The sequence below is a fragment of the Hemitrygon akajei genome, chromosome 1 (genome assembly GCF_048418815.1).
Source record: "Hemitrygon akajei chromosome 1, sHemAka1.3, whole genome shotgun sequence".
Lineage (NCBI taxonomy): Eukaryota > Metazoa > Chordata > Chondrichthyes > Myliobatiformes > Dasyatidae > Hemitrygon > Hemitrygon akajei.
Window position 1 is genome coordinate 108,075,227 of NC_133124.1, and position 26,649 is coordinate 108,101,875.

At 40.6% G+C, this 26,649-nt stretch overlaps 1 protein-coding gene and 1 long non-coding RNA gene across 2 annotated transcripts in view; one reads left to right on the plus strand and one right to left on the minus strand.

The window, feature by feature from the left end:
• Positions 1-1,226: 1,226 nt before the first annotated feature.
• klhl18 (kelch-like family member 18) lies at positions 1,227-25,436 on the plus strand. Its single transcript, XM_073049518.1, has 10 exons — positions 1,227-1,356; positions 1,530-1,660; positions 3,147-3,287; positions 11,064-11,262; positions 11,661-11,821; positions 12,433-12,569; positions 13,701-13,923; positions 16,703-16,807; positions 19,208-19,319; positions 20,179-25,436. Exons 1-10 carry the CDS (start codon positions 1,240-1,242, stop codon positions 20,563-20,565), a joined length of 1,713 nt encoding a protein of 570 aa, XP_072905619.1. The 5' UTR covers positions 1,227-1,239; the 3' UTR covers positions 20,566-25,436.
• LOC140729596 (uncharacterized) overlaps positions 9,637-26,649 on the minus strand; it is a 107,635-nt gene continuing 90,622 nt past the window's right edge. The window contains exons 5-6 of the long non-coding RNA XR_012099365.1: positions 12,419-12,650; positions 9,637-10,787 (exon numbers count right to left, since the gene is read on the minus strand). This is a non-coding gene — a long non-coding RNA (uncharacterized lncRNA). The remainder of the gene's footprint in view (positions 10,788-12,418; positions 12,651-26,649) is intronic.

Consider the following 26,649-nt stretch of genomic DNA (forward strand, 5'->3'; position numbering starts at 1 on the left):
CGAAGGATCGGTCAATTTTAACTCACAGTGTTTATAGCGAGGCCGGTGGGGGCTTGTGTGTGTGTCCACCCTTGCCTGGGTGACGAGTCCACCATAGAAGAACGGTCTAGCTAAAGGAAAGAGGGGTCATATCTGAAAGGCCACAACAACATAGTGACAGATCAAGAAAATAAAGGAAGGTTTGAATGACTGTAGCTGTCACTGTTTGCTCACCCTCTCTCTCTCTCTCCCTCCCTCCAACAGTTACAACAAAAGAACCAACAACTACCTCAGCCTACATGAACTGAACTTTATACTTTCCCATAATAATTCCTTATCCCCTAGACAACGATAGAGCTTGTTTATTATTGATTATTATTATACCCACACTTTTAGGTTTAGTATTGCTAACGTGTATTATCTGTATATTTGCATTGTTGATATTGATTTGTATATTTTACTAATAAACACTGTTTTGAAAATAGTATCACCAGACTCCAACGGACACTTCTATCTTTGCTGGCAAGACACCCAGTTACGGGGTACGTAACACTAAGCTCCACGTACCTATGTAGGAGTCTCTTAAAAGACCCTATTCGCTTCCGCCTCCACCAGCAGCCCATTCACCACACTCTGTATAAAAAACTTACCTAACATCTCTTCTGTACTTACTTGCAAGCACCTTAAAACTATTCCCTCTCATGCTAGCCATTTCAGCACTAGAAAAAAGCCCCTGACTATCCACACGATTAAAACTGAGGTTTAGAGAAATACCTTCAATAAGAGCAGTGAATCCTCAGAAGGAAGATAAAAACAAAAGATTATATTTAAGGAGTCAGCTGAAACTCAAGGGTGAAAGAGATCAAGGGGCATCACAGGAACAGGGAAGTGGATTTGGATGATAAATCAGGATTGCAGGTTTGAATGGTCGTAGAGCCTATTCCTGCTCCTGTTTTCAAAGATGGAGGCTTGATCTTGGCAGACTTAGAAGTGTGGGGCAGTGTTGTGCAGAAGAAATAATACTAGGGAATTTGGGAAGCTATTTGGGTTGTCAGCAGGCAGCACGTCTTTATCAATAATTTCACCAGCTTGCTCTTTTCGTTTTCTCCACAGCGGAGGATTTGATGACGTTCCCTTGATGCCCAAAGAGCGGTGAAGCGAAATCGGAGAGACGGCGAAACCGGAAGTTAAACCACCTGCCGGCCGGCAGCGGTCACGTGGGATTGAGCTGTGCCGGACGTGACGTTTGATTCAGGAAAGATGGCAGACCCGGACGAGGATCTGATGCTCTTCAGTGTCAGCGATTTGCCGGTGCGCGGATACGGCCTGATGGAGGAGATCCGGCGCCAGGGAAAACTGTGCGACGTGACCCTGCGGGTAAGGGCCTGTCAGCGAGAGTTAGGGGCATCTCAATAGTCTGCTGGTTGTTCCCCTTGATGGGGAAGCTGTCGGGACGTCTGGTTGGTGGCGAATGTATGGGGTGGTTGGGTTTGGGCTCGGGCTCTTCCTGCTTCACTAATATCTCGTGAATTAACGGCCTTTCTTTATAGATTGGTGATCACAAGTATAGTGCCCATCGCATTGTGCTGGCTGCATCCATTCCCTACTTCCATGCCATGTTCACTAACGATATGATCGAATGCAAGCAGGATGAGATCGTCATGCAGGGAATGGACCCTAGGTCAGTCATGGACTCTTTTTCTTATCTCTCTACTCTCATATCATTAAAATTTGTTAGTTCCTCGCCGTTAACTTGCTGCAGTGCAATGCTGTTTGACGAATGTAATACAACCTTGTGACCTTGGATAATTGGTAGGATAGACACAGAACTGGTGTTTCCCTAGTCTGGATGTCTAAAACCAGAGATTACAGTTTCAAAATAAGAGATAAGGAGAGGAAGAAGGGTCTCGGCCTGAAATGTCAGTTGTTTATTCCTTTCCATAGATGCTGCCTGATCTGCTGAGTTCCTTCAGCATTTTCTGTGTTACGCTTCACTTTCAGGGTAATGGATCTTTGCAATTCTCCAGTCAAGAGGGCTGTCTGTGGGGGTTTCTCACTGAGTATGTTCAAAGTGGAGATTGGTAGGAATTTAAATATAAAGGAATCAGGGGGTTGGTGCAGGAAAATGGTGCTGAGATTAAATCAGAGCTTTTATCTTAAATTGACTGGCATAACAGGATCTATGATCAGGGCTACTTCCTCCTTTTACTTCTACATATATTTACATAGTAGTGTGTATATGCCCTAACAGAGAAGGGGGCAACACTAGACCTCTTGGGAAATCAGCTGAAGTGCCTTGGGGACCAGACACCATAATTTTGAACACAAGAGATTCTTCAGATGCTGGAAATCCAGAGCAACACACAAAAAAATGCTGGAGGAACCCAGCAGATCAGGCAGCATCTATGGAAGTGAATAAATAATCATAGTTTCAGCCAAGACCCTGCTTCAGGACTGGAAAGAAGGGGGGAAGTTGTCAGAATAAAAAGGTGGGGAGAGGGGATGGAGGACCAGCTAGAAGGGATAGGTGAAGCCAGGTGGGTGGAAAAGGTAAAGGGCTGGAGAAGAAGGAATCTGATGGGAAAGGAGAGTGGACCATGGAAAAGGGAAGAAGGAGGGGCACTGGGACAGGTGAGGAGAGGCCAGAGTGAGGAATAGAAGAGGAGAGCTCTTGTGCCATGAAGAGGCCACTCTCAGGGTGGAGGAGCAACATCTCATGTTCCGTCTAGGCATCCAACCTGATGGCATGAACATTAATTTCTCCTTTTAGTTTAAAAAAAACTTCCTCTTTTCTATTATGTTGGAGATCAAGACATTGTACGAGACCTGGTTCTGACTACACAAACTGGCTGATGTGAAGCTGCTTAAAATTTCTACTACCTGCTTAGTTGTTAATTGCAAACAATTGACTGAAAATACCCATGCAGCGGGAACTGATTTGATCACTTAGTAAGTTATTGTAATAATAATAATAATAATAATAATGATAATAATAGAGTGGTTAGCTCAACATGAACAGATGTCTTCAGGCGAGATGGAGAGAAACTCTGGATTATAAAGTATATATGGAAAACACAATGCCTTGGACATGAGTGATTGTTAATTTTTTTGATGTTTGTATGATACAATTATGACTGAAGTTTAAAGTGAGTTTGTCTATCTTGTAGTGCCCTGGAAGCACTTATTAACTTTGCCTACAATGGTCGACTGGCAATAGACCAACAGAATGTGCAGTCATTGTTGATCGGTGCCAGTTTCCTGCAACTACAGAATGTAAAAGATGCATGCTGCACCTTCCTCAGAGAAAGGTAAGTGTGGAGAGTAGGAGAGGAAATTGCAGTCATGTATAATAAGCATTATCACCAGTTTGCTTTGGGCTCAGCTTGTCCGAACTGACTTTACAGAAACGTACAGTTCTTGGGTTAGACAGAGGAATAATTAAATCAGAATTCTGGTTCTTAATTACTATTTTTCAGATTTCTGCTTGAAAGTTTGCTTGAATGTTGGAGAAGGGCAAATTGTGTTCGGCTGCATTACCTCTCATGTTCAAATGGCTGGCTGATGATTAAGTTGTTTGAAGCTGGAACGTGTATGGACTTGCTTATGCTTGGCTGCTGGACAAGTTATTACAGGGATAAATGTAATCTATGGAGTTCCACCCCAGCCACGTAATTCCATAAAAATCAGGAATAGGAGTATGAATGTGAATATGGGTGGGTTTACTAGAGCTCTTGAGAGTGATTTTAACTAATGTGACAGGGGGATGGAAACCAGTATGATAGAGCTGAGGATGAGCCAGCAGGTTTAGAAGTAGATGATGGGTGTAACATGAATGTAAGGAAGGACAAGCCAATGATTGGGTACAAATGCAGACAGAACAAAGAGTTAAATTGTACCACAGAGGCAAAATTCAAAAGGTCAAAGAATGCAGGACTGAAGGTATTGTATTTAAATCCACTTAGCATTCTGGTATGACATTGTAGGCATCACTGAGTTGTGGTTGAAAGAAGGCCATAGTTGGAAGCTTAACATTAAAGGGTATACTTTGTATCAAAATGACAGGCAGGAAGGCATAGGCAGTGGTGTGGCTCTGTTGGTAAAAGATGGAATTACATCTTTAGAAAGAGGTGACATAAGGTCAGAAAATGTTGAATCTTTGTGGGTGGAGTTAAGCAACTGCAAGGGTAAAGAAACCATTACGGGAATCATATATAGGCCTCCAAACAGTAGCTGAGATGTGGGTTGAAATTACATGCCTTTTCCAGCTCACATTGCAATAAGGGTAATGTCAGAATTGTAATGGGATCTTCGATATGCAAGGGGATTGGGAAGATCAGGTTGGTGTCAGATTGCAAGCGAGGGAATTTGTTGATTGCCTACAAGATGGCTTTTTAGAGCAGCTTGTGCTTTAGGCTAGTTGGGAAAAGGTTTTTTTAGATTGGGTGTTATGTAATAGCCCAGATCTTATGAGGGAACTTAATGTAAAGGAACCCTTAGGAGGCTGTGATCATAATACGATTGAATTCATACTGCACTTTGAGAAGGAGAAATATAACTCACGTGTATCAATATTGCATCGGAATAAAGGGAATTATAGAGGCTTGAGAGAGGAGCTTGTCCAGGAGGATACTGATGAGAATGGCGGCAGAGCAGAGGTATTTGAAGTTCCTAGGAATAGTTTACAAGGTGCTGGATAGATGACTCCCACAGAAGAAGGAATTCTCAGATGGCAGGGCTAGACAACCATGGCTGACAAGGGTAATTAAGGACTGCATAAAAGCCGAGGAAAGGGCATATAAGATAGCAAAAGTGAGTGGGAAGTTGGATGCTTGAGAAGCTTTTAAAATCCAACAAAAGGCAACTAAAAAAGAGATAGATAGATAGATACTTTATTCATCCCCATGGGGAAATTCAACTTTTTTCCAATGTCCCATACACTTGTTGTAGCAAAACTAATTACATACAATACTTAACTCAGTAAAAAAAATATGATATGCATCTAAATCACCATCTCAAAAAGCATTAATAATAGCTTTAAAAAGTTCTTAAGTCCTGGCGGTAGAATTGTAAAGCCTAATGGCATTGGGGAGTATTGACCTCTTCATCCTGTCTGAGGAGCATTGCATTGATAGTAACCTGTCGCTGAAACTGCTTCTCTGTCTCTGGATGGTGCTATGTAGAGGATGTTCAGAGTTATCCATAATTGACCGTAGCCTACTCAGCGCCCTTCGCTCAGCTACCGATGTTAAACTCTCCAGTACTTTGCCCACGACAGAGCCCGCCTTCCTTACCAGCTTATTAAGACGTGAGGCGTCCCTCTTCTTAATGCTTCCTCCCCAACACGCCACCACAAAGAAGAGGGCGCTCTCCACAACTGACCTATGGAACATCTTCAGCATCTCACTACAGACATTGAATGACGCCAACCTTCTTAGGAAGTACATTCGACTCTGTGCCTTCCTGCACAAGGCATCTGTGTTGGCAGTCCAGTCTAGCTTCTCGTCTAACTGTACTCCCAGATACTTGTAGGTCTTAACCTGCTCCACACATTCTCCATTAATGATCACTGGCTCCATATGAGGCCTAGATCTCCTAAAGTCCACCACCATCTCCTTGGTCTTGGTGATATTGAGACGCAGGTAGTTTGAGTTGCAAACTATCACAAAGAAGGGAAAAGATGAAATATGACGGCAAACTAGATAATAATATCAAAGCAGGATACTGAAAGTTTTTTCAGTAATATAAAGAGTAAAAGGGAGGTGAGAGTTTATATTGGACCACTGGAAAATGATGCTGGTGAGGTCGTGGTGGGGAACAAAGCAATGGCAGATGAACGTAATGCTACTTTGCATCTTAACTGTGGAAGGCACCAGTAGTGTGCCAGAGGTCTGTGAGTGTCAAAAAGAAGGAGTGAGTGCCATTGCTGTTACAAAAGGAAAAGTGCTGGGTAAACTCAAAGGTCTTAAGGTGGATAAATCACCTGGACCAGATGGACTACATCCCAGAGTCCTGAGAGAGGTTGCTGAAGAGAAAACAGATGCATTGGTCATGATCTTTCAGGAATCACTTGATTCTGGCATGGTCCCAGAGGACTAGTTTAAGAAGGGAGTATGTCAATGATTTGGACTATGGGATTAATGGATTTGTGGCTAAATTTGCTGATGATACTAAGATAGGTGGAGAAGTGGGTAGTGTTGAGGAAACAGAAAAGCTGCAGAGAAACTTAGATAGTTTAGAGGAATGGGCAAAGAAGTGGCAAATGAAATACAATGTTGGAAAGAGTATGGTCATGCACTTTGGTGGAAGAAATAAATGGGCAGACTATTATTTAGATGGGGAGAGAAGTCAAAATGCATTGAGAATCCTTGTGCAGGATACCTTAAAAGTTAACCTCCAGGTTGAGTCAGTGGTGAAGAAGGGGAATACAATGTTGGCATTCATTTCTAGAGGTATAGCATATAAGAGTAGGGATGTGATGTTGAGGCTCCATAGGGCACTTGTAAGACCACACGGAGCTTTGAGTGCAATTTTGGGCTCCTAATTTTAGAAAGGATATACTGACATTGGAAAGGGTTCAGAGAAGATTCATGAGAATGATTCCAGGAATGAAAGGGTTACCATATGAGGAACATATGGTGGCTCTTGGGTTGTATTTCCTGGAGTTCAGGAGAATGAGGGGGGATCTCATGATGTGGCCTAGTTATTTCCCATGGTAGGGGAGTCTAGGACAAGAAGCCATAATTTCAGGTTTGAAGGCCATCCATTTAGAACAGAGATGCGGAGAAGTTACATTAGTCAGAGGGTCGTAAATTTGTGGAATTTGTTGCCATGAGTGGCCATGGAAGCTAAGTTATTGGGTACAATTAAGGCAGAGATAGATAGGTTCTTGATTAGCCAGGGCATCAGAGGGTATGGGAGAAGTCAGAGGAATGGGGGTGACTGGAAGAATGGGATCAGCCCATGATTGAATGGTGGAACTGACTTGATGGCCCGAATGGCCCACTTCTGTTCCTATATCTTATGGTCTTTTGGAAATTATAAGTCTTAGCCTAACGCCAGTGTTTGGGAAAGTGTTGGAGTCTATTATTAAGGATGAGGTTTTGAGGTACTTGGAGACTAATGATAAAATAAGTCAAAGTCAACATGGTTTCTTTAAAGGGAAATTTTGCTTGAGAAATCTGTTACAGTTCTTCGAGGAAGTAACAAGCAGGGTGGACAAAGGAGAGGCAGTGGGTGCCATTTACTTGGATTTTGAGAAGGCATTTGATAAAGTGCCACACATGAGGCTACTTGACAAGATAAAATCCTATGACATTACAGGAAAGATACTGACAATGATAGTGGAATGGCTGACAGGTGGCAGCGAGTGGGAATAAAGGGGCCTTTTCTGGTTGGTTGCCAGTGATTAGTGGTGTTCCTCAGAGGTCAGTACTGGGACTGCTACTTTTCACATTGTTTGTCAATAATTTGGACAATGGAATTGATGGCTTTGTGGCAAAGTTTGTAGATGATAGGAAGATAGGTGGAGGGGTAGGTAGTGCTGAGGAAGCAATGCGATTGCAGCAGGACTTGGACAGATTGGAAGGATGGGCAAACAAGTGGCAGATGGAATGCAGTGTTGGGAAATGCATTTTGATAAAAGGAACAATAGTGCAGACTATTATCTAAATGGGGAGAAGGTTCAAACATCACATATGCAGAGGGACTTGGGGGTTCTTGTGCAAGACTCCCAGAAGGTTAATTTACAGGTTGAGTCTGTGATAAACAAGGTTGGTATTTATTTCAAAGGGAATACAATATAAAAGCAAGGAGATAATGGTGAGCCTTTATAAGACACTAGTCAGACTGCACTTAGAGTATTGTCAATAGTTTTGGGCCCCATAGCTCAGAAAGGATGTGATGTCAATGGAGAGAGTCCAAAGGAGGTGCACGAGGATGACTCTGGAAATGAAGGGGTTGACATATGAGGATGATTTGGCAGCTTTGGGCCTGTACTCACCGGAATTTAGAAGAATGCGGGGTGATCTCATTGAAGCCTACTGAATGTTGAAAGGACTAGATAGGGAGGATGTGGAGAAGATGTTGCCAATGGTGGGGTATCCAGAACTAGAGGGCACTGCCTCAAATATGAGGGGTGACCTTTTAGAACAGAGGTAAGGAGGATTTTTTTTAGCCAGAGTAGTGAATCTGTGGAATGCTCTGCCAGACTGCGGTGGAGGCCAAGTCCGTGGATATATTTAAGTTGATAGTTTCCTGATCAGTCAGGGTATCAAAGGATATGGCGAGAAGGCAAGTATATGGGGTTGAGTGGGATCCCGAATCAGCCCTGGTGGAATGGCCTAATTCTGTTCCTATGTTTTATGGCATTATGATTCAGCATCTTCTCCATTTAATAAGATCTTAGCAGATCTAAGCTTGGTCTTTGCACTAATTTCCCACTCCGTGGTTTTTCTCCTTTGTACATTAAAAATTAAACTCAGCCCTGAATGTATATTAATAATCTCACCTCCTCAGTCCTCATTGGTAGAGAATTCTAAAGATTCATACTACCCCCAAAAAAGAATAAATTTGTTCTCATTTCTGTTTTAAATGAGCATGTTGTTTGCAAGTCTGCTGGCGGGCTGTCATGTTTTATAAATTTTAGAGCTGTAACGTGGAATAGGCCCATCCAGTCCTTGGAGCTGCACTGCACAGCGATCCCCGAATAACCCCCCGACTTAACTCTAGCCTGGCCAAGGGTTGGAGGATGTCTTTGTGGGTGGCAGACAGGAAAGGGTTTTGTCTTGCTGTTGTTTTGTTGCTTGCTGTGTTCTGTGTTGTTCTGCTGAACACTTTGGGCATTCTGTGTTGGAGCCAGAAGGTGTGGTGACATTTGCAGGCTGTCCCCACCACATCCTTAGGTTATATTGTTGATGCAAACAACACATTTCATGATAATGTTTCTACACCCTATCCTTGTTATATGCGGGGGACACGTTTCTTGCAGTCGACGCATAATGTGGATAATTATTTAAATGGAGAAAATAGGGATGCATTCCAGAAGGCTTCCTAAGTATGTTTTATCTGTAATTTATTCACATTTTCATACCAATACGACACAAAAGCAGTACCACAAGGCAACGTTAGTATATTTAATCAATTTAAGGTAATATTCAACATAATAAATCATAGAAAGTTAACATACTAGGGTGTACTTACTAGCAGTGGCAGGTGTGTTTGCTCCAAGAGATGAGTGGGTGTTGTGGTGTCGGGATTATATCAAGCACAGCAAGGGGGGAAGGAAGACTCACGGAACTCTTAGAACTCCCGGCAGCAGGAGATGACACCAGTTTGAAGAAAGTGGTAAGGGTTGTTTGCTTGGCAGCATTTTGTTTTTCTGCATAAATTGGCTTGTAGGGAAGAATGGTTGACGGCAGGGAACAACTGAAATGCTGACTCCGTTCTAAACTTGGGTTCATGCCCATCGCCATTTGTGCCAATTGTTCTGACTTCCACTATTCCCTCACCGTTGATAAGCTCCCGGGATTTTCAAAATTGTCTGTTGCTTGATAGATAGATAGATAGATAGATAGATACTTTATTCATCCCCATGGGGAAATTCAACTTTTTTTTTCCAATGTCCCATACTCTTGTTGTAGCAAAACTAATTACATACAATACTTAACTCAGTAAAAAAAAATATGATATGCATCTAAATCATCGTCTCAAAAAGCATTAATAATAGCTTTTAAAAAGTTCTTAAGTCCTGGCGGTAGAATTGTAAAGCCTAATGGCATTGGGGAGTATTGACCTCTTCATCCTGTCTGAGGAGCATTGCATCGATAGTAACCTGTCACTGAAACTGCTTCTCTGTCTCTGGATGGTGCTATGTAGAGGATGTTCAGAGTTATCCATAATTGACCGTAGCCTACTCAGCGCCCTTCGCTCAGCTACCGATGTTAAACTCTCCAGTATTGAGATAGTTCGCCGTAAAAAAAAAGGCCTTGAATATGGATCACACCTTGGTCGAGTGGTTGAATCAGCAATGTTGTGTTAGGTGGCAGGAAACGCACTGTTATGTTAGGATGAATGCTGTCCAATTGTTTTAGGATGTCATTGTCAAGCAACAAAAGAACTTTAAAGGCAAGATTCTGTTCCTGGCAGTAGCATCCCAGAGCTGTGTTACCTTCAGCTGATGCCATGTTGTTTATAATTTCCAATTTTTTTCAAGTGTTAAAGCGGTTCTCTGCCGTTTGGCTGATGACCCAGGACATGACATCGGACTCTTAGGAGGCATAGTTAAATATTTCAAGCACAAAATCACTGTACCATAGGTAAAACCAACAAAAGTTTAAGAGTGCAAGATCGCAGATCCTCACCTTACGAAAACCAATGCAAGACTGACGGGAGTGAGACTGTGAGGCATGCGCACATGACTTGTATTGGTGGGAAAGCAGTGCTCCACGTATAACTGTGAGTTTTGGACGCATATAAGGAGATGTTGGTAGAAATAGGTTCCTCGCGTAACTGTGTATCTGCATAGTCTGAAGACACATATAACGAGGATAGGGTGTATTTACACATGATAAGTAAATTAATCTCAATCTTGGTGATCCCTTATTCTGAAGCCATCTCATTACTGTGGAGAGTAAATCTCTCAAAATATGAAAGTCCAGAGCTTATTGAGAGAATCTTTATTGCTGATATACTGGTGGTATTGCAACATCGAGAGTCCACTGGATATCCAGTTCCAAGGATGCGGGTGCTGAATTTCAGCAGGTTAGATCTGGCACATGTTTGTAATTCCATTTCATTTCACTTGGCAGGAACTCCAAAGGAGAAACAAATTCAGACATTTGAATTAATTTCAAGATATTTAATCAATTACCTTCCATTTTTTAACATGCTATTCCTCGGTTGCCCTTGAGTCCTGCAGCAGCATTGCTGAATGCCAAAATATATTTCAACATTGACATGAAGTACTGATTACATCATTTAGATTTGAATTTATAATTCACTCTAGTGCTAATAGGTTATGATAATCCCTCTCAACACCAAAGGCTGGATATCATTTTCCAGTAACAAATGTTGCCTTCATCTTTCAGGCTGCATCCTAAAAACTGCCTGGGTGTGCGTCAGTTTGCAGAGACGATGATGTGCACTGTCCTTTATGACTCAGCCAACAGTTTCATTCATCAGCACTTTGTGGAGGTGTCCACGTCTGAGGAGTTCTTGGCGTTACCCTATGAGGAGGTATTGGAACTTGTTGCTCGAGATGAGCTCAATGTGAAATCCGAAGAACAGGTATGGGGATTTATAGTTTTTGAGTGACTTGGTGGGAGCGCGGGTTTACGTAAAGAAAGCTAAGTGAGGAGGGTGGATGATTGATTGCAGGAAAAACTTAGGGAAAGGTGAAGGGTTTCATTTTAAAGAATAAAATACCTTGGATTATTCCTGACTCTCCTTACTGTTGGTTTATCTCTCTAATCTTCATAAATGATTAACGTATGTGGCCATTTAGAAATGTATGCAATATCTCTTTTAAATCCTAAAAATGTAAACATTCCTGTATGTTTCTTCTATTAGCAAAACTGAATTGATAACATGAGACTTGAGAGCACCAAGAAAATGAAGAAGAGTAGGCAGGGCTAGAATAGTTTTGGTATTTTGTTTAACCATTTGCCATTCCTTCTGTCCTGCAGGTGTTTGAGGCAGTTCTTGCTTGGGTACGATTTAATCGTGACAATCGAGAGAACTATCTGCCTCAGCTGCTAACCAAAGTACGCCTCCCTCTCTGCCGACCACAGTTCCTAACTGATAGGGTCCAACAGGATGACTTGGTTCGGTGCTGCCACAAGTGCAGGTAAGGTCAAGTAGTAATTCCTCTAGCAAGGTTCAGAAACAACGTACAAATTACATTTTGTCAGAGACAACTTTCCTTTCTTCTTCATTGTCATAATTACAGGTGAGATAGATTGACCTCTCTACCTGGGTAATCAGCCATGATCACATTGAATGGTTGGACGAGCTTAGTCAGAGATCTTAGAATTCAGTCCTTCAAATATTATTTGTGGTCCTAGCATTGCTTGGCAAGTTTTGTTGATGGAAAGAGTGGGTGAGCCTCTAATTGTCTTCTAGTGAAATCTCTTGGGGAGTGCTCTTACATAATTATAGAGCAATACAGCACCGATATTTGCCCTTCAGCCCATTGTGTCCATACTGACCCCAGTGCCCACCCAGCTAATCCCAATTTCTTGTGTTCAGCCCATGTCCCTCTAAGCCCTGCTCCTTCACATGACGTTGGCAAAGACCTGAGTGGTTATATGTAAAAATTGCACTCTTTGGGATGTTTCAGTAGCTTGCTAGCACTTCCAGGACCACATGGGCAGATGAGTTCTAGATTTTGGTTATGTGGGATGATAGATCATTTTGTTGTAAATCTATGTAGTTCAAGACTGACCTTTTGTTTTGCAGGGACCTTGTTGATGAGGCAAAGGATTACCATCTGATGCCAGAGCGCCGACCACACCTGCCATCTTTCAAAACACGGCCAAGATGCTGCACTTCTATTGCTGGCTTGATCTATGCCGTGGGAGGTCTCAATTCTGCTGGTTTGTATTAACTCAGGATGTTCAAAAATTCTGGCTTCTTTGGAGGACATTTTGCGTTTCTCATTGAGCAGCTTTCGTGTTCTATTCATCAACAAACAGTAGAGATGTTAACAATTTTTTTCTTGGCTGGAGGCTTGTAGTAAGTTAGCAATAAGCTGCATTTTCTGAAATTTGATTTAAAAAATTATTAAAGATTAAAGATCCAGCCGCAGCAAATATCATTCAAGGAATTTGAACAATTTGTGTCCATTGCCATCACCCTAGTTTTCTGCTTCTGGATGACAGTCAAGGTCTTCGTGTCTGTGTATGTTTTTCATACAATTGTATCTCTGAATCTGACAAATTACAGAACACATTACCCTAGTAATCTCATGCAGATTGTATGATTTATATCTATTTATTAAGATACAGCACAGAATAGGTCCTTCAAGCCGTGCCGCCCAGCAATCTCCTGATTTAATCCCAGCCTAATCATGGGACAATTTACAATGACCTATTAACCTACCAACTTTTGGACTGTGGGAGGAACCCGGAGCATCCGGAGGAAACCCATGCAGTAATGGGGAGAATGTAAAAGCTCCTCACAGGCGGCAGCAGGAATTGAACCCACTACACTAACGTGCCGCCCCAATATAAGAATATTGAAATTGGCTCAAAAATGGAGGCAGCAAGGTTGGAATTGCTGAGGTAGTCCATGCATTGATATTTATATTCATTGATATAAATGTATTAGCCACTCACTCCCCACTTGGTGTGTTTGTATTTCTGGGAATGCATTGGAAGAAGGGAAAGGATAACTGGCCAAACAGAATTTTTAAGTGCACGTGATAGATTTGCTGAAAGTACTGATTGGATGCTGTTGCCACGAAGCATTTCAAATGTGGAAAGGCTGTGTGCCCGATGCGGGACCATTGAAAGATGTGGTCCATCTGTTGGCCCTCACAAGAGTACAATGCTAGCCGGCAATTTTGTGCACTTTTGTACATATTATTTAAATGTTGTAAGCAAACTATTCTGTTGAACTGTAATTGGATAGCTGGATGCGAGATTGCCTTGGTATAACGGGAATGTATTGTAGATTCTACTCCTTGCTTACCTAACAGCTTCTCTGCTGCATGTTTGACTTTGCAGGTGACTCTTTGAATGTGGCAGAGGTGTTTGACCCCATTGCCAATCGATGGGAGCGGTGTCAGGAGATGATGACCTCCCGGAGCCGTGTGGGTGTGGCCATGGTAAACGGGCTCTTGTATGCAATAGGTGGGTTTGATGGGCAGTCGAGGTTGAGCACAGTGGAAGTTTACAATCCAGAGACGGACAAATGGACCAAAGTGGCCAGCATGAACAGTAAGCGCAGGTAGGAACAAATGGGCATGACCATGACACTGTGGACTATCCTATGTATGCTGGACCTAGCAGCATCCCAAAGCAGCCCATGTGGGCACAGCAAGTTCCCACAAACAATGATGTGATAATAACTAGATAGTGTGTGGTAATGATGTTTACTCCAAGCTAATGTTGGCCAGGACTGTATGATAAATCTGCTGTCCTTCAGAATTTTGCCATCTGTTCACTTGTGTTTGCCTGAGAGGTCACACCAACTCATTTGAGTTGGAGCCTGACATGAATCCTTCCCCTCCATGTCGCTGGAGGGCAGGAACCAGGCCGAAAGTTCAAACCCTGCTGACACTACTGCACAGTCATCGTCATCATTATGTGCAGTGTCGTATAACGTAGGTAATCATGGTCTTATCCATGACCATGATTGTACTTGGCAAATTTTTCTACAGAAGTGGTTTGCCATTACCTTCTTCTGGGCAGTGTCTTTACAAGACGGGTGACCCCAGCCATTATCAATACTTTTCAAAGATTGTCTGCCTGGCGTCAGTGGTCACATAACCGGGACTTGTGATATGCATTGGGTGCTCGTGCAACCATCGATCACCTGCTCCCATGGCTTCACATGACCCTGATCAGGGGTTGCAAGGTCAGAGCTTAGCAATGAAGCAGAGAGAGAGGGAAGAGGAGAGCAGCTTCGTCACATCTAACTGGAGGTGATGAGAAAGTTAGTGGGATCTGGACAATCACGTGTGGAGCACCTGCTGCCAGTCCACAGCAATGACTTGTGCTCACCAGGCCATTCATGATGCGATATTATACAGCCACAGCCCTTGCAGGTACTTATTGTATGTTGCCTTGGTCGTTTACTTGACACAGACCAGGCAATGATGAGATTACCATTTCATTGCTGTGGGATGATCTGAAAAGGACAGAGGTTTGTAGAAATTCCCAGCACAGCAGGAAGTATCCCAAGTAGATGACCTTTTGAAAATACAAGAGTGGGCACATTTGGATTAGATGATCAAAAAAATACTGCAACAAATCAGTGTTATGAGAGGTATTAATAAATGCGTTAGCAGTTAGCATCTACTACTGAACGTGAGAGGTTTTGGGGAGAAGAGAGAAAAAATTGAAGAATGGGGGAAAAAGTCACTAAATTTGGTGCTTTAATAACTTAACAAGGGATTGCTTGTGTAAATTAATGGCTGACTACATTGTGTTGTATTGAACTACTTACATCGTGTTGATTCCAATTTCATGCTATACTAACAATTGAAGTCTAGTTGCAAGAAAGAGATTGGTATCCTTGGATCAGAGCACAGCATGTGTCAGAGAGAATGGGAGAAGGGGCCATCTTTTACAGCAGCAATCCCTTACCCATTTGATTATCTTTTCTTTGTTTTATGGGCACTAGAATTCATTCTATATATGATTCAGTGTTGCATGCTTCCCATCTCTGCTTAATAAGTTCTATCAGTCTGTTTGACATTGAAAGGCAGCAAAACTGAACCATATCTTGAAACTGGTTTTAATGTTGATCATCCTCTCCATCCTCTGGTTACATAACTATAAAGGTAGTCTGGCAGGAATACTTGCCAAAAAGCTGTAAGATGGCGCCGGTGAAACATGGCGACCACGTTGCAGTCTGCTTACAAAACTTCTGTCTGCAAGAAAACAAATCTCAGGGTTGTATATGGTGACATATATGTACTTTGACAGTACATACACTTTGAACTTTGGGGAACAAGAATAAGTTGGGACCCACAGTGTCTAGAAATGAGTTCAATACTTGCGAGGGTACATGCCAAATTGAGCCTTAGCTTGGGCATTTGTATGTAGAGAAAGTGCAGCAGAGAGCCACCAGATTGCCCTGGTGTCAGGTAATTGAATTATATGGAACAATTGGGGATCCTGGAATTTTTGGCCTGAAAGTAAGTTGCCTGTAGGGTAATTGCTTAGAGGGATATAATCAATTAAATCAAATCAAATCAAATCATGTTTAAATATCATTCAAACCATACATAGATCTAGCTGAACGAGACAGCATTCCTCTGGGGCCAAGGTGCAAAATAGTAAGCAAGCATTCAAAAATAGCAAGAAACATAATTTAAAATATTGAGCAAAGAAGCATATTCACTCAAAAAAAAAACATATAGTCCAAGACCCTGAGTGACAATATCCAACAATTGATGATACTGTCTTCCAGCAGTGTACAGATGCATGCAATCCAGCCTGTCATTCCACCACTTGAACACAGGAGGGCAGCACCAATGGGAGAGGTCAGGCCCAGCCGAGCTCAACCACGCTATAGCACTTCAGTGTCTCTCACCTGGCCTGCAGTACCAGACCAGCCCAAGGCTTGAGGCCTAATTCTCGCTACAGCTGAGGCTACACAGCTTCCATGTCAACTGTCTGTCCACCGGACAAGGGTAACAGGCCTGTGGCAACTTACATTATCATTGTACAACAGAGTCTTGTGATCGCAAGTGAAATGTCTGAGACAATCTCCCACAATTATACTGCACCAACTTCAGTGCTTCCAAGTGGCATCGAGTAAGGAAGTAACTGATAAGAAAAAGCTTGATTAGAAACATTACTTCAGTTGTGACGAGAACTTTGAGTCAAATCAAACTTGCAAAGAATGACACACACATCATTTTGTACTTTCCTAAGTAGGTAGATTGACCTAATTCATGCACACTCAGAAAAGTTATTTCTGTCTATGGTATAATTGGATCCCTGGGTTTCGGGAGCAAATAACTAGTATCTCAGTGTATTTCTGTTCTTTGTTCTAGTGCAATGGGGACAGCTGTAATGGATGGACATATCTACGTCTGTGGTGGGTACGATGGAATCTCCTCCCTCAATTCAGTGGAATGTTATGCTCCAGAAACTGACAAGTAAGATATCTTAATGGTCCATTTTTAACCATGAAAGATAAATGGTTAACTGAGGAAGATACATGAGATCCCATGATGAATAAAGGAATTATGAAAATACAAAGTTCAAAGTAAATTTATTATCAAAGTGCCTATGTGTAGCCATATACTATCCTGAGATTGATTTTCTTTCTGGCATTCATAAAGGAACATAAAAATACAATAGAATCAATAGAAAAACCACACACACTGACGAACAGCCAATGTTCAAAAGAAGACAAACAGATGCAAATATACAAAATAAACAAACAAGCAAATAAATAATATTGAGAACATGAGTTGTAGAGTTCTTGAAATTGAGTCCACAGGTTATGGAATCAGTTTAAAATTGATGGGAGTGAAGTTATCCACACTGGTTAGGAGTCTGATAGTTGATGGGTAATAACTGTTCCTGAACCTGGTGATATAAGGACCTTATGTTCCTGCACCTCCTTCCCAATAGCAACAGTAAGAAGAGAACATGGTTTGATGATGGATGCTGCTTGTGTTTATGTTAAGGTTCGTGTTGGCAAACTAAATGCAGTTCAAATTATGTATTTTTGAATACATGAATGCTGCCTCTAATTTGGAATGTTGTATTCAAGGTCCACTACAAAAACTGGATAACCAACTTCAAGAATGTGTAGTAAACCAGGGTTTCATCTATGAACTTTGGAATCCAGTACGATAATTATAGTCAATATTTATTATTTAACTAACATTACTATATACTCTGATCATTATCTTGTTATTTGTGGAAACTTGCTTCGACAGTGTCCTTTATTATGACAGGTAACAATGCCTATATTTTGCAAGTACTCTATTTGATTTAAAACACTGAAATATCCAAAATGTGAAAGCTGCTGTGTAAATGCAAGAATTGTTGTTAATGTAAATAGTATTGGCACCCATCACTAAGGATATATACTATGACAATAAGATTATTTTGTGAAAATTGTAATGTAGCATTAAAAAGGAATGCACAGGACTTTTGGTTAAACAGATTGTTTTATTTACCATCAATGAGGAGAACTTTGAGATGATCAGATTTACAAGTCAAGGAAAAAGAAGGATAGGTGGCAATCTGGAAAATAAAGGTTCACTTATTCCATTTATTAAATGGAATATCAAATACAGGATCAAAACCTGAGCAAATTATCATTTTGGTCTCCTATCAACTGTCTTCAGACAAAGATACAGTAATTTATTAGTTTTTCATGACTCAGGAAGTACCAAGTATTTTACAGCCGGTAAATTATTCTTTGAACATAGTGACTGTGCTGCTGTAGGAAATTAATTAATTTGCTTACGAGCTCCACTATACAGAAATAGCAAAATATTCACTTTGGTTCTTTTGTTCAGAGATACGTGCTGGTGAAGCGTTTAGGAGTCATACTTTTTAAATGCAATTACAATATCTTTTATGCTCATCTGAGGGAAGAAAAGGTCTGGGAAGCTAGAGTCTCCTATAGTCCAGTGTATCTCCAGTAATGTAGTCATCAAGCTAGATCTTGTATTCAGATCTTTAGCATGGCAAACCCACATCTTCTGACTCGGGCAAGACTGCTACGATTGGGCCAAAGCTGTCACCGATTAAAGAATCAGTTAGCTGATACCAACAGCATTTTTTATAACATTAATCTCACAGTTTTTCTTAAGATTAACAGCCAAGCCACTCCTGTACAGTGTAAAGGAAGAATAGACTCCCAAACTAGAGATTAGAAGGAGTGATCAAAAAACTGATCTAGGAGGCGGAACACAGATGAAATGCTAGAGGAACTCAGCAGACCAGACAGCATCTATAGAAAAGAGTACAGTTGATGTTTCAGGCTGAGCCCCTTCATCAAGACTGGAGAAAAAAAGATGAGACAGAGTAAGAAGGTAGGGGGAGGAGAGGAAGAAATATAAGGTGATAGTTGAAACCAGGAGGGGAGTGGTGGAGGGGTGAAGTAAAGAGTGGGAAGTTGATTATTGAAAGACACCACCAATCAACTTCCCAGCTCTTTACTTCACCCCATTCCTCCCCCCACCCACCACCCCGGTTTCACTTATCACTTTGTGTTTCTTCTTCCCCTTCCCTCACCTTCATACTCTGACTGCATCTTTTTCTTATCCAGTCCTGATAAAGAGTCTTGGCCCAAAACATCAACTGTACTCTTCTCCATAGATGCTGTCTGGCCTGCGGAGTTCCTCCAGCATTTTGTCTGTGTTGCTTGGATTTCAAGCATCTGCAGATTTTCTCTTGTTTGTGATCTAGGAAGTGAGTTTTTAAGGTTATGAAAATACTTATAAAATAAAGAGGATAACATTAATTGTACTGATGTTACCTAAATTTAGGTTTATCAGCAGAATGTAATTGATCTTTGCTCTGGTTTCCAACAGATGGGTGACAGTAACTCCAATGAATGCATGTCGCAGTGCAGCAGGAGTCACTGTGTTTGAAGGAAGGATCTATGTTTCAGGAGGCCATGATGGATTGCAGATATTTAACACGGTATGTTTTGACAGCCAAGCTCAAGTAAGGAAGAAAGGTAGTAGTGATGTATTTGAAGTGTGTAGTGGAGCAAATGAGAAAACTTTGGGTGAAAAACAGTTAAACAAAGTTCAAAGTAAATTTACTATCAAAGGACATGTATGTCACCATACACAACCTTGAATTTCATTTTCTTGTGAGCATGCATGGTAAATCCAAAAAACAGTAGAGTCGATGAAAGACTGCATCCAACAGGTCAGACAACAGCTAATGTGCAAGAGTGCGCAATGTGCCAGGCTACAAGGAAAATAGAAATAGATCAAATACATGTACTCCCTCATAATTGCAACACAACTGGCCCAATAATGCATTCTTCCTCTGCAAATGCATCAGAGCAGTAGTGTGCACCACCTACATATAGTAGGGACTGCAGCAAGTTGCCGATTCAAGAGCTTCACTGTCTAGAAAATTAAGGATAGGCTGTTGTGATTTGAATGTACTCCCCAAGATTTTCAAGTTAAAATCTCAAACTTTCTACTCAATAGGGAAAGAGTATCTTCACGTAAAAGATTTTGGCTGGTTCGTGTTAAGGCCTGTAACCAGCACCACTTTTGGTGCAGAAGGCAAAAGGTGATAAATGTCACCTTGTCATTAATTCCAGGGTAAATGTGGAAACTGTACCTTGAACTTCATTCATTTGAAGTCTTTTGCAGAGAAGGGCTTCTGGACAGTGATGAAAACAAAAGTTTTGAAAAGCTGAAAAGTATAGTATTAGTTGAGGTTTTGGGAGATTTCTAGGTTAATCTGAACGAGCAAGCTGAATTAAATTTCTTTTTCTAACTCCTGTTTTAAATCTTTTTTTTACATATATGCAAAACAGGTTGAATGTTACAATCATCACACCACTACCTGGTACCCTGCACCAAGTATGCTCAACAAACGCTGTCGCCATGGGGCGGCTACCCTGGGCAGCCAGATGTATGTCTGTGGCGGTTATGACGGCTCAGGTTTCCTGAGTATTGTGGAGGTTTACAACTCTTCTTCAGACCAGTGGTATCCTCTTGTTCCCATGAACACTCGTCGAAGTCGAGTGTCCCTTGTGTCAAACTGTGGCCGCTTGTATGCCATTGGTGGTTATGATGGACAATACAATTTGAACTCTATGGAAATGTACGACGCTGAGATGAATAGCTGGACGTTCATGGCACCCATGGTGTGCCACGAAGGTGGAGTTGGTGTAGGATGCATACCACTTCTCAGTGCATAGGGCAGTCAACGTTCTCTATATCGGGGAGTCTAGTACTTGGTACCTGTGTCAAAACAATGGTACATTTGTGGGGTGAAAATTAGACACCATTTTTGATGGCTCATTGGTGGTGTCCAATGACTATTACAATCTCTTAACAAAGACTGGCAACTGTTGCTAGTACTTCCTAGTCATCAATGTTCAGTCTGCAGATGTTTTAAAGGCATCCATTTAGTAGAATAATAAATCCCTTATAAATGTCTATTAAAATCCAAATTAACTTATTAATCATTTGTTTCTGTAATTATGCAGAAAATAGTACAATTAAAGGAGTCCCTCAAACTAGTTTTGTCATGGATTAGGTGCTTTCCTTCAGCATCAGGATCTGTGTGAGAAGTACTAAATTAGCATTCCAAAGGGAGTTCTTCTGCAGTTTTGCTAGGGGTGCTCCTTGTCTTCCTTGTGTCCGTGGCTAATGGGCAGCCTACCATTTCAGAAAGGTTGATTGTTTGATGCATACATGTTTGTCTAGTTACTGATACAAGTTGTAAAGATAATAGAATTTTATGCCCTGTTAATATTTGTTAGAAAACTCTAATTTTGTATGTATGTGTTAGTGTTCAAATGTGGAAGAGTCTGTTTATACATTTCTAGGATGATTTTTAATGCAGTGTGCTACTGTCCCTAAACCAGATAAAATTTGCACATATACTCTGATCATTCAGTTTTCTGATTCTAATCTTTGTCTCACTCTTCTTCTGATTCAACCTTAATTCATGTGCTATTTGTCCTTTGAAAACTCCATCAAGATTTTCAATGTTTACAACAATCATAATATTTAACATTGGTCTTCAGTTTTCTTTCCTTGTTTGTTAGAGTAATGTCAAGAATGAATATCTGATTAGAATTAATCATTGGTCACAAACTTCCTTTGAAGGGCTTGTGTATATTTTTATGTGTGAATGTTTGAGCCAGATAATTGTACAGTGGTGGCTGAATATAACACTACAATACATTTTAATGTTTGTGGGTCAGCTGTTGAAAGGTCATGTGTTGATGACTGTAATCACACACAGAAGTTCTTATTTTCTGTTTGTGACACTTACCCACGTCTACTGTAGCTTGTGTGGATGCATAAAAAATGACCATAACTCATGCAGAAAATCAAAATTCTGCAACAGGTCTTTCACTAGGATGTTTGTTAGTGATCTCCATTTGGATTTCTAAGATCTATCTGGTTGGAATTGCCATGTTGGATTAAGCAATGGAATATAAAAGCTTGACTTGCACAAGTTCAAAGATGCTGAGGGACACAGGTGAGATCCTGGTACAGAGGGAGATAGTTCCTCAGTTTGCTGAACTTTATGGAAGGTTACAGCATAAGACATAGGAGCAGAATTGGGCTATTTGGCTCATCAAGTCTGCTCTGCCATTTAATCATGACTGATTCACTTCCCTCTCAATCCCATTTTCCTGCCTTCTCCCTGAAACCTTTGACACCCTGACTTAACCAAGTCCTATCAACGTCTGTTTTAAATATACTCAATAACTTGGTCTCCACAGCCATCTGTGGCAATGAATTCTACAGATTCACCATCCTCTGGCTAAAGAAATTCCTTCTCTCTGTTCTAAATGGACGTCCCTCTATTCTGAGGTGTGCTCTCTAATCCTAGACTCTCCCACAAGAGAAAACATCCTCTCTACATCCACCTTGTCCAGGCCTTTCAATGTTCAACATGTTTTAGAGACAACCCCCCTCCTCATTCTTCTAAATCCCAATGAGTACAGTGAGAGCCAGCAGACGCTCCTCATAAGTTAACCCTTTCATTCCTGGGACCCTAAGCAATGCCAGCTCATCTTAAATAAGAGGTCCAAAACTTCATACAATACTCCAAATGCCATCTGGCTCAGCATAACATCTTTTATATTCTAATTCTCATGGAATGAGTGCTAACATTGTATTTGCTTTCCCTATCACCAATTCAGCCTGCTAGTTACGGTAATATTTAGGGGACCCTTCACAAGGACTCCCAAGTCCCTTTGCACCACTGATTTTTAAATCTTCTACCTATTTATAAAATAGTTTACACCATTATTCCTTGTACCAATGTGCATGACCATACACTTCCTTACATAATATTCCATCTACCACTTTGCCCATTCTCCCAAACTGTCCAAGTTCTTCTGCAGGCTCCCTGCTTCCTCAACCCTACCTGCTGTTCCACCTATGTTTGTATCGCCTGCAAACTTGGCCATGGAACCATCAGTTCCATCAGCCAAATCGTTGACTTGCTGTATAGCATGAAAAAAACAGTCCTAGTACCGGCCCCTGCAAAACACCACTTGGCAGCCAACCAGAATAGGCCTCCTTTGTTCCAACTCTTTGCCTCCTGCCTCCTGCCAATCTTCTATCCATGCTGGTATCTTTCCTGTAATACCATGAGCTCTTGTTCAGGGGCCTGTATATAACTCCCATCAGGGCCTTTATCACCCTTGCAACTTCTTAACTTTACCCAGAAGGATTCTACACCTTATGATCTTATGTCACCACTTTAAGGATTTGATTTCATATTTTACCAACGGAGCCACTCCATCAGCTTTGCCTACCCACCAGTCCTTTTGATACAAGGTGTATCCTTTGATGTTTAGCTCCCAACTATGATCTTCTTTCAACCACATCTCAGCGATGGCCACACTATCATATCTGCTAATATCTAAATGCACTACAATAACTATATTTCAATAGCTGGATGGATGGGAGTAGGGGGTAGTTAAGTTTTCCAGATGTTAGAATGGATGTGATGTATATATAAACCACCTGCAATATTCTGTTTAACAAAAACCACTGGCTGTGTGATTATAGATACTGCCTTTGCAAGTATGAGGGTATCTAAAGAGGTTGTTTTAAGCAGGAAGGTAACATTTAGCTGAATTTTGCTGCTGTGGGATACTTTTCCTCCTGGAGGTATATTACATAATTAATTTCTTTGTTATAATTGCATTCTATTCTTAATATTGTACTGTTAACTACTATGGACTAATGAAATATTGGAGTAAAAATTTGAAGTGCTTGGATAGTTAATTTGTAGAACAGGTATTCAGTAGTGAATTCCACACAAATCTAATTAAGGGGTTCTTCCAGCATTTTGTGTTGATTAAGGGATTGAGTTCATTTACTTATTGAATGTAATTGATTGTCAGAGTGGTGAGATTGCAAACGAGGTTCAGATAATACTACAGTCTCTAGATAATATTGTTACACTGAAATTACTTTCTAGCATTTTGCTATAATCTACTGCAGATGTCAGTCCTCAGTTACACAGTTTAATAGTAAGTGTTTGTGTTTTGCTGCCACTATATAGTTATCCTTTAAGTATGCTAACAGTAAACCTCAGCTCATGAATAAAAATGGAAGTGATTTCTGTCATTCGCTTCCCTGCACATGGGGGGAGTTTTGGATATCTGCTTCCCCTGTCTTTGTTCTGTTTGTAAATAACTGTAGGGCCTTGTTGATATCACAGTTGCATTCAACAGCTGGAAATGGCTAATTCACATCACAAAGTGTGCCTGTTGTTGCACATTGGTCTCGACCACAACTAGTTAGATCTGATAAAATACACCATAGAGAAACTATATCTCATTGAAATACAGCTCATTTCAGATCCAAAAAAAACTTCAGATCAAAAAGCAAATGGCCACTCAGCCCATCATGACTGTGCAGGTACTTAATTCATTTGATCTCATTCTCTTGCTTTCTAATGTTTCCTTTTTAAATATATTCTCATATAAAGTGCTGGTATTACAAATTCTTCTCATTCATTCTGCATTTCATATATTGCTTCAGATTTTTTAGTATTAGACTTGAAAATGTGACTGGGAGAGACTTCTACCAAATGGATTGCAGTGTGGAATAACTTACTAAAGTTTTTATGTTACAAAAAAACTTTATAATTTCCACGCAGTTATCTCTGGAACACATAATTTTTTTTGCACTGCTTGGGACCTATGTTCAATGTAATTTCTTTTAAATGTATGGTTCCTGGAATGATAGTTCAAATCTAATTAAGGGTACACAAGTACTTTTCTGTGTTTATGTTATAGAACATTTAGTTCTATCAGACTTGAGAGTCCGTGTATGAGTTTTCCAGTCATTATTCTACTAACCTTACACTTGTATCTTTATGTCATTTAATGTGGTTGATAAAGATTTACTGAACAATGCACTTTCCACAGGACATTTGAACTGAGTCCTTAGCTAGTGACCTTTACTGGACTGTAGTGGGAGCTTGTGGGAAGCAATGTTACTGAACAACTTGTTCATTCGTAATACACTCTTTTAATGACTTTTCTGATTTTTGACACTGCACTTCGAGCTGTGATCTTTCTTGAGTGCATAGATATTTTACTACATTAAAGGTGCAATAGAAAAGTGAAAGTACTTGTCTGACCAATTGTTAATATGCTGAGATGAGTTCTGTTTCCAAATCATTATTGACTACTTAGTTTGATTCTCTGCTCTGAAGGAGCTTTATTCCACTGATTGGAAAAAAGGAGGATAATTTGATCCCTGTGCTTCCATATTCCTCCTCATATCCAGCATGAGGATTTTTCTCTGACTTGGAAAGTTTAAGATGGAAATGTTAGTTTGTCACCATCAGAAAGCGGCTAATGGAGACCTCTTGCATGGAATATGGACAACATGGAAACATATTTATGTTTATGACAACCCCTAGCAAATGGTAGGTCACACTTCAGTTCATGAATGAAATATATATCCTATATTCAGTCTTCTTCGGAGGTGTAAACAGTATCTTGATTACCAGATTATTTTGAAATACATGAATGTTTTCAATGTAAAACTAATAAATTATGTGCATCCGTACTGAGCCAAATCATATGAATCTGTGTTTTATTTATTATTAGCAGGATATTACCAGTTCTTTGGACTATAGCTCAAAGTTTGATTGCTTAATCACGCATGGTGTGTAACCTTCTAGTATATACAAATTGGTGTCCAGTAAGCAGCATTCTCAGTTCAGATTGTTGGCCAATTTGAATTGCCATGCAATGGGAAGTGTTGGAAAACCATAAAATTTGGAGCATTCCATTCCTTGTATGCACAGACAAAGATCCTCACTGTCTTTGCATCTTAATAAGATGGCTCAAGTAAACTACAGTCATCTATTGCTTCTTCCTCCTAACTTGCCTCCAAGCTATGGTGTCTGCTCTGTGGTAATTAGTATACTTATTTCTGAAATAGTAGGGGCACTGTCTGCATTACCTAATTTTTACATGTTTTTCCTCACTTTAAAATCCAAATGCCATCTTGTCATTGGTCAGTTGATTTATTTCAGACTGTAGAAGAACTGTTTCCCTTTTCATAAAGCTCCTAGATTCAATCATTTAGTAAAGAATTCCATAGAATCTATCACATACAAAGCAGCCACTGAGCCCAGCTGCTCTGTGCTGACAGTGCGCTGTTATGCTTCTACCTTTCCTTGGATGCAGAAATTCCACGTGTTAGTAAGTTCCATGATCTTATACCTGTGTAAGCAAGATTAACACTTAATGTGCTATTCAGTATTTTTAAGTTGGATAATTTTGCCAATTCTCTCACTCTAACCCTGTATCCTTCTACTTGTTTAATATCCAAAAATCTGCATACCAACATTTTCATCTTTAAAATCCTGCTTAAATCCTACAGGTTTATAATTTTCAATTAAAGCACCTTATAAGTGGAAGTAGTTGTGCTATAGCTGGAACGAGTGATCAGATGGCTCTCGGACTCAATGAAAGCTTCCATATATGGCAATCCTTGTGCCTCAATATGTCTATGATAGTGCTGCAGGTTATTACTGTAGGGTTTAACCTAAGGAGGGCTGATATCACAGAGATGGGGCTGTTGGGCTTCATGAACAACATTTGGGACATAAGTCACTAAGAGTTGATGGGATCAATCTCAGTTTTTATCAAAAGTATAGATAATACTGTAGGATTTACATCGGAATTTGAATTTAATTAGAATTTATTTGTCTAAAATCTTATATCCATCCTACAACGTGAGGGAGTGAAAATCAGTTGGAAATACAGATGAAAAATGGAATT

Excerpts from the sequence above, each read along its gene's own strand:
- klhl18 (XM_073049518.1), top strand. The coding sequence starts at position 1,240 with ATGGCAGACCCGGACGAGGATCTGATGCTCTTCAGTGTCAGCGATTTG. Across the intron at positions 1,357-1,529 it reads TGTGCGACGTGACCCTGCGG|ATTGGTGATCACAAGTATAG; the intron begins GTAAGGGCCTGT and ends CTTTCTTTATAG. Across the intron at positions 11,263-11,660 it reads ATGTGAAATCCGAAGAACAG|GTGTTTGAGGCAGTTCTTGC; the intron begins GTATGGGGATTT and ends TCTGTCCTGCAG.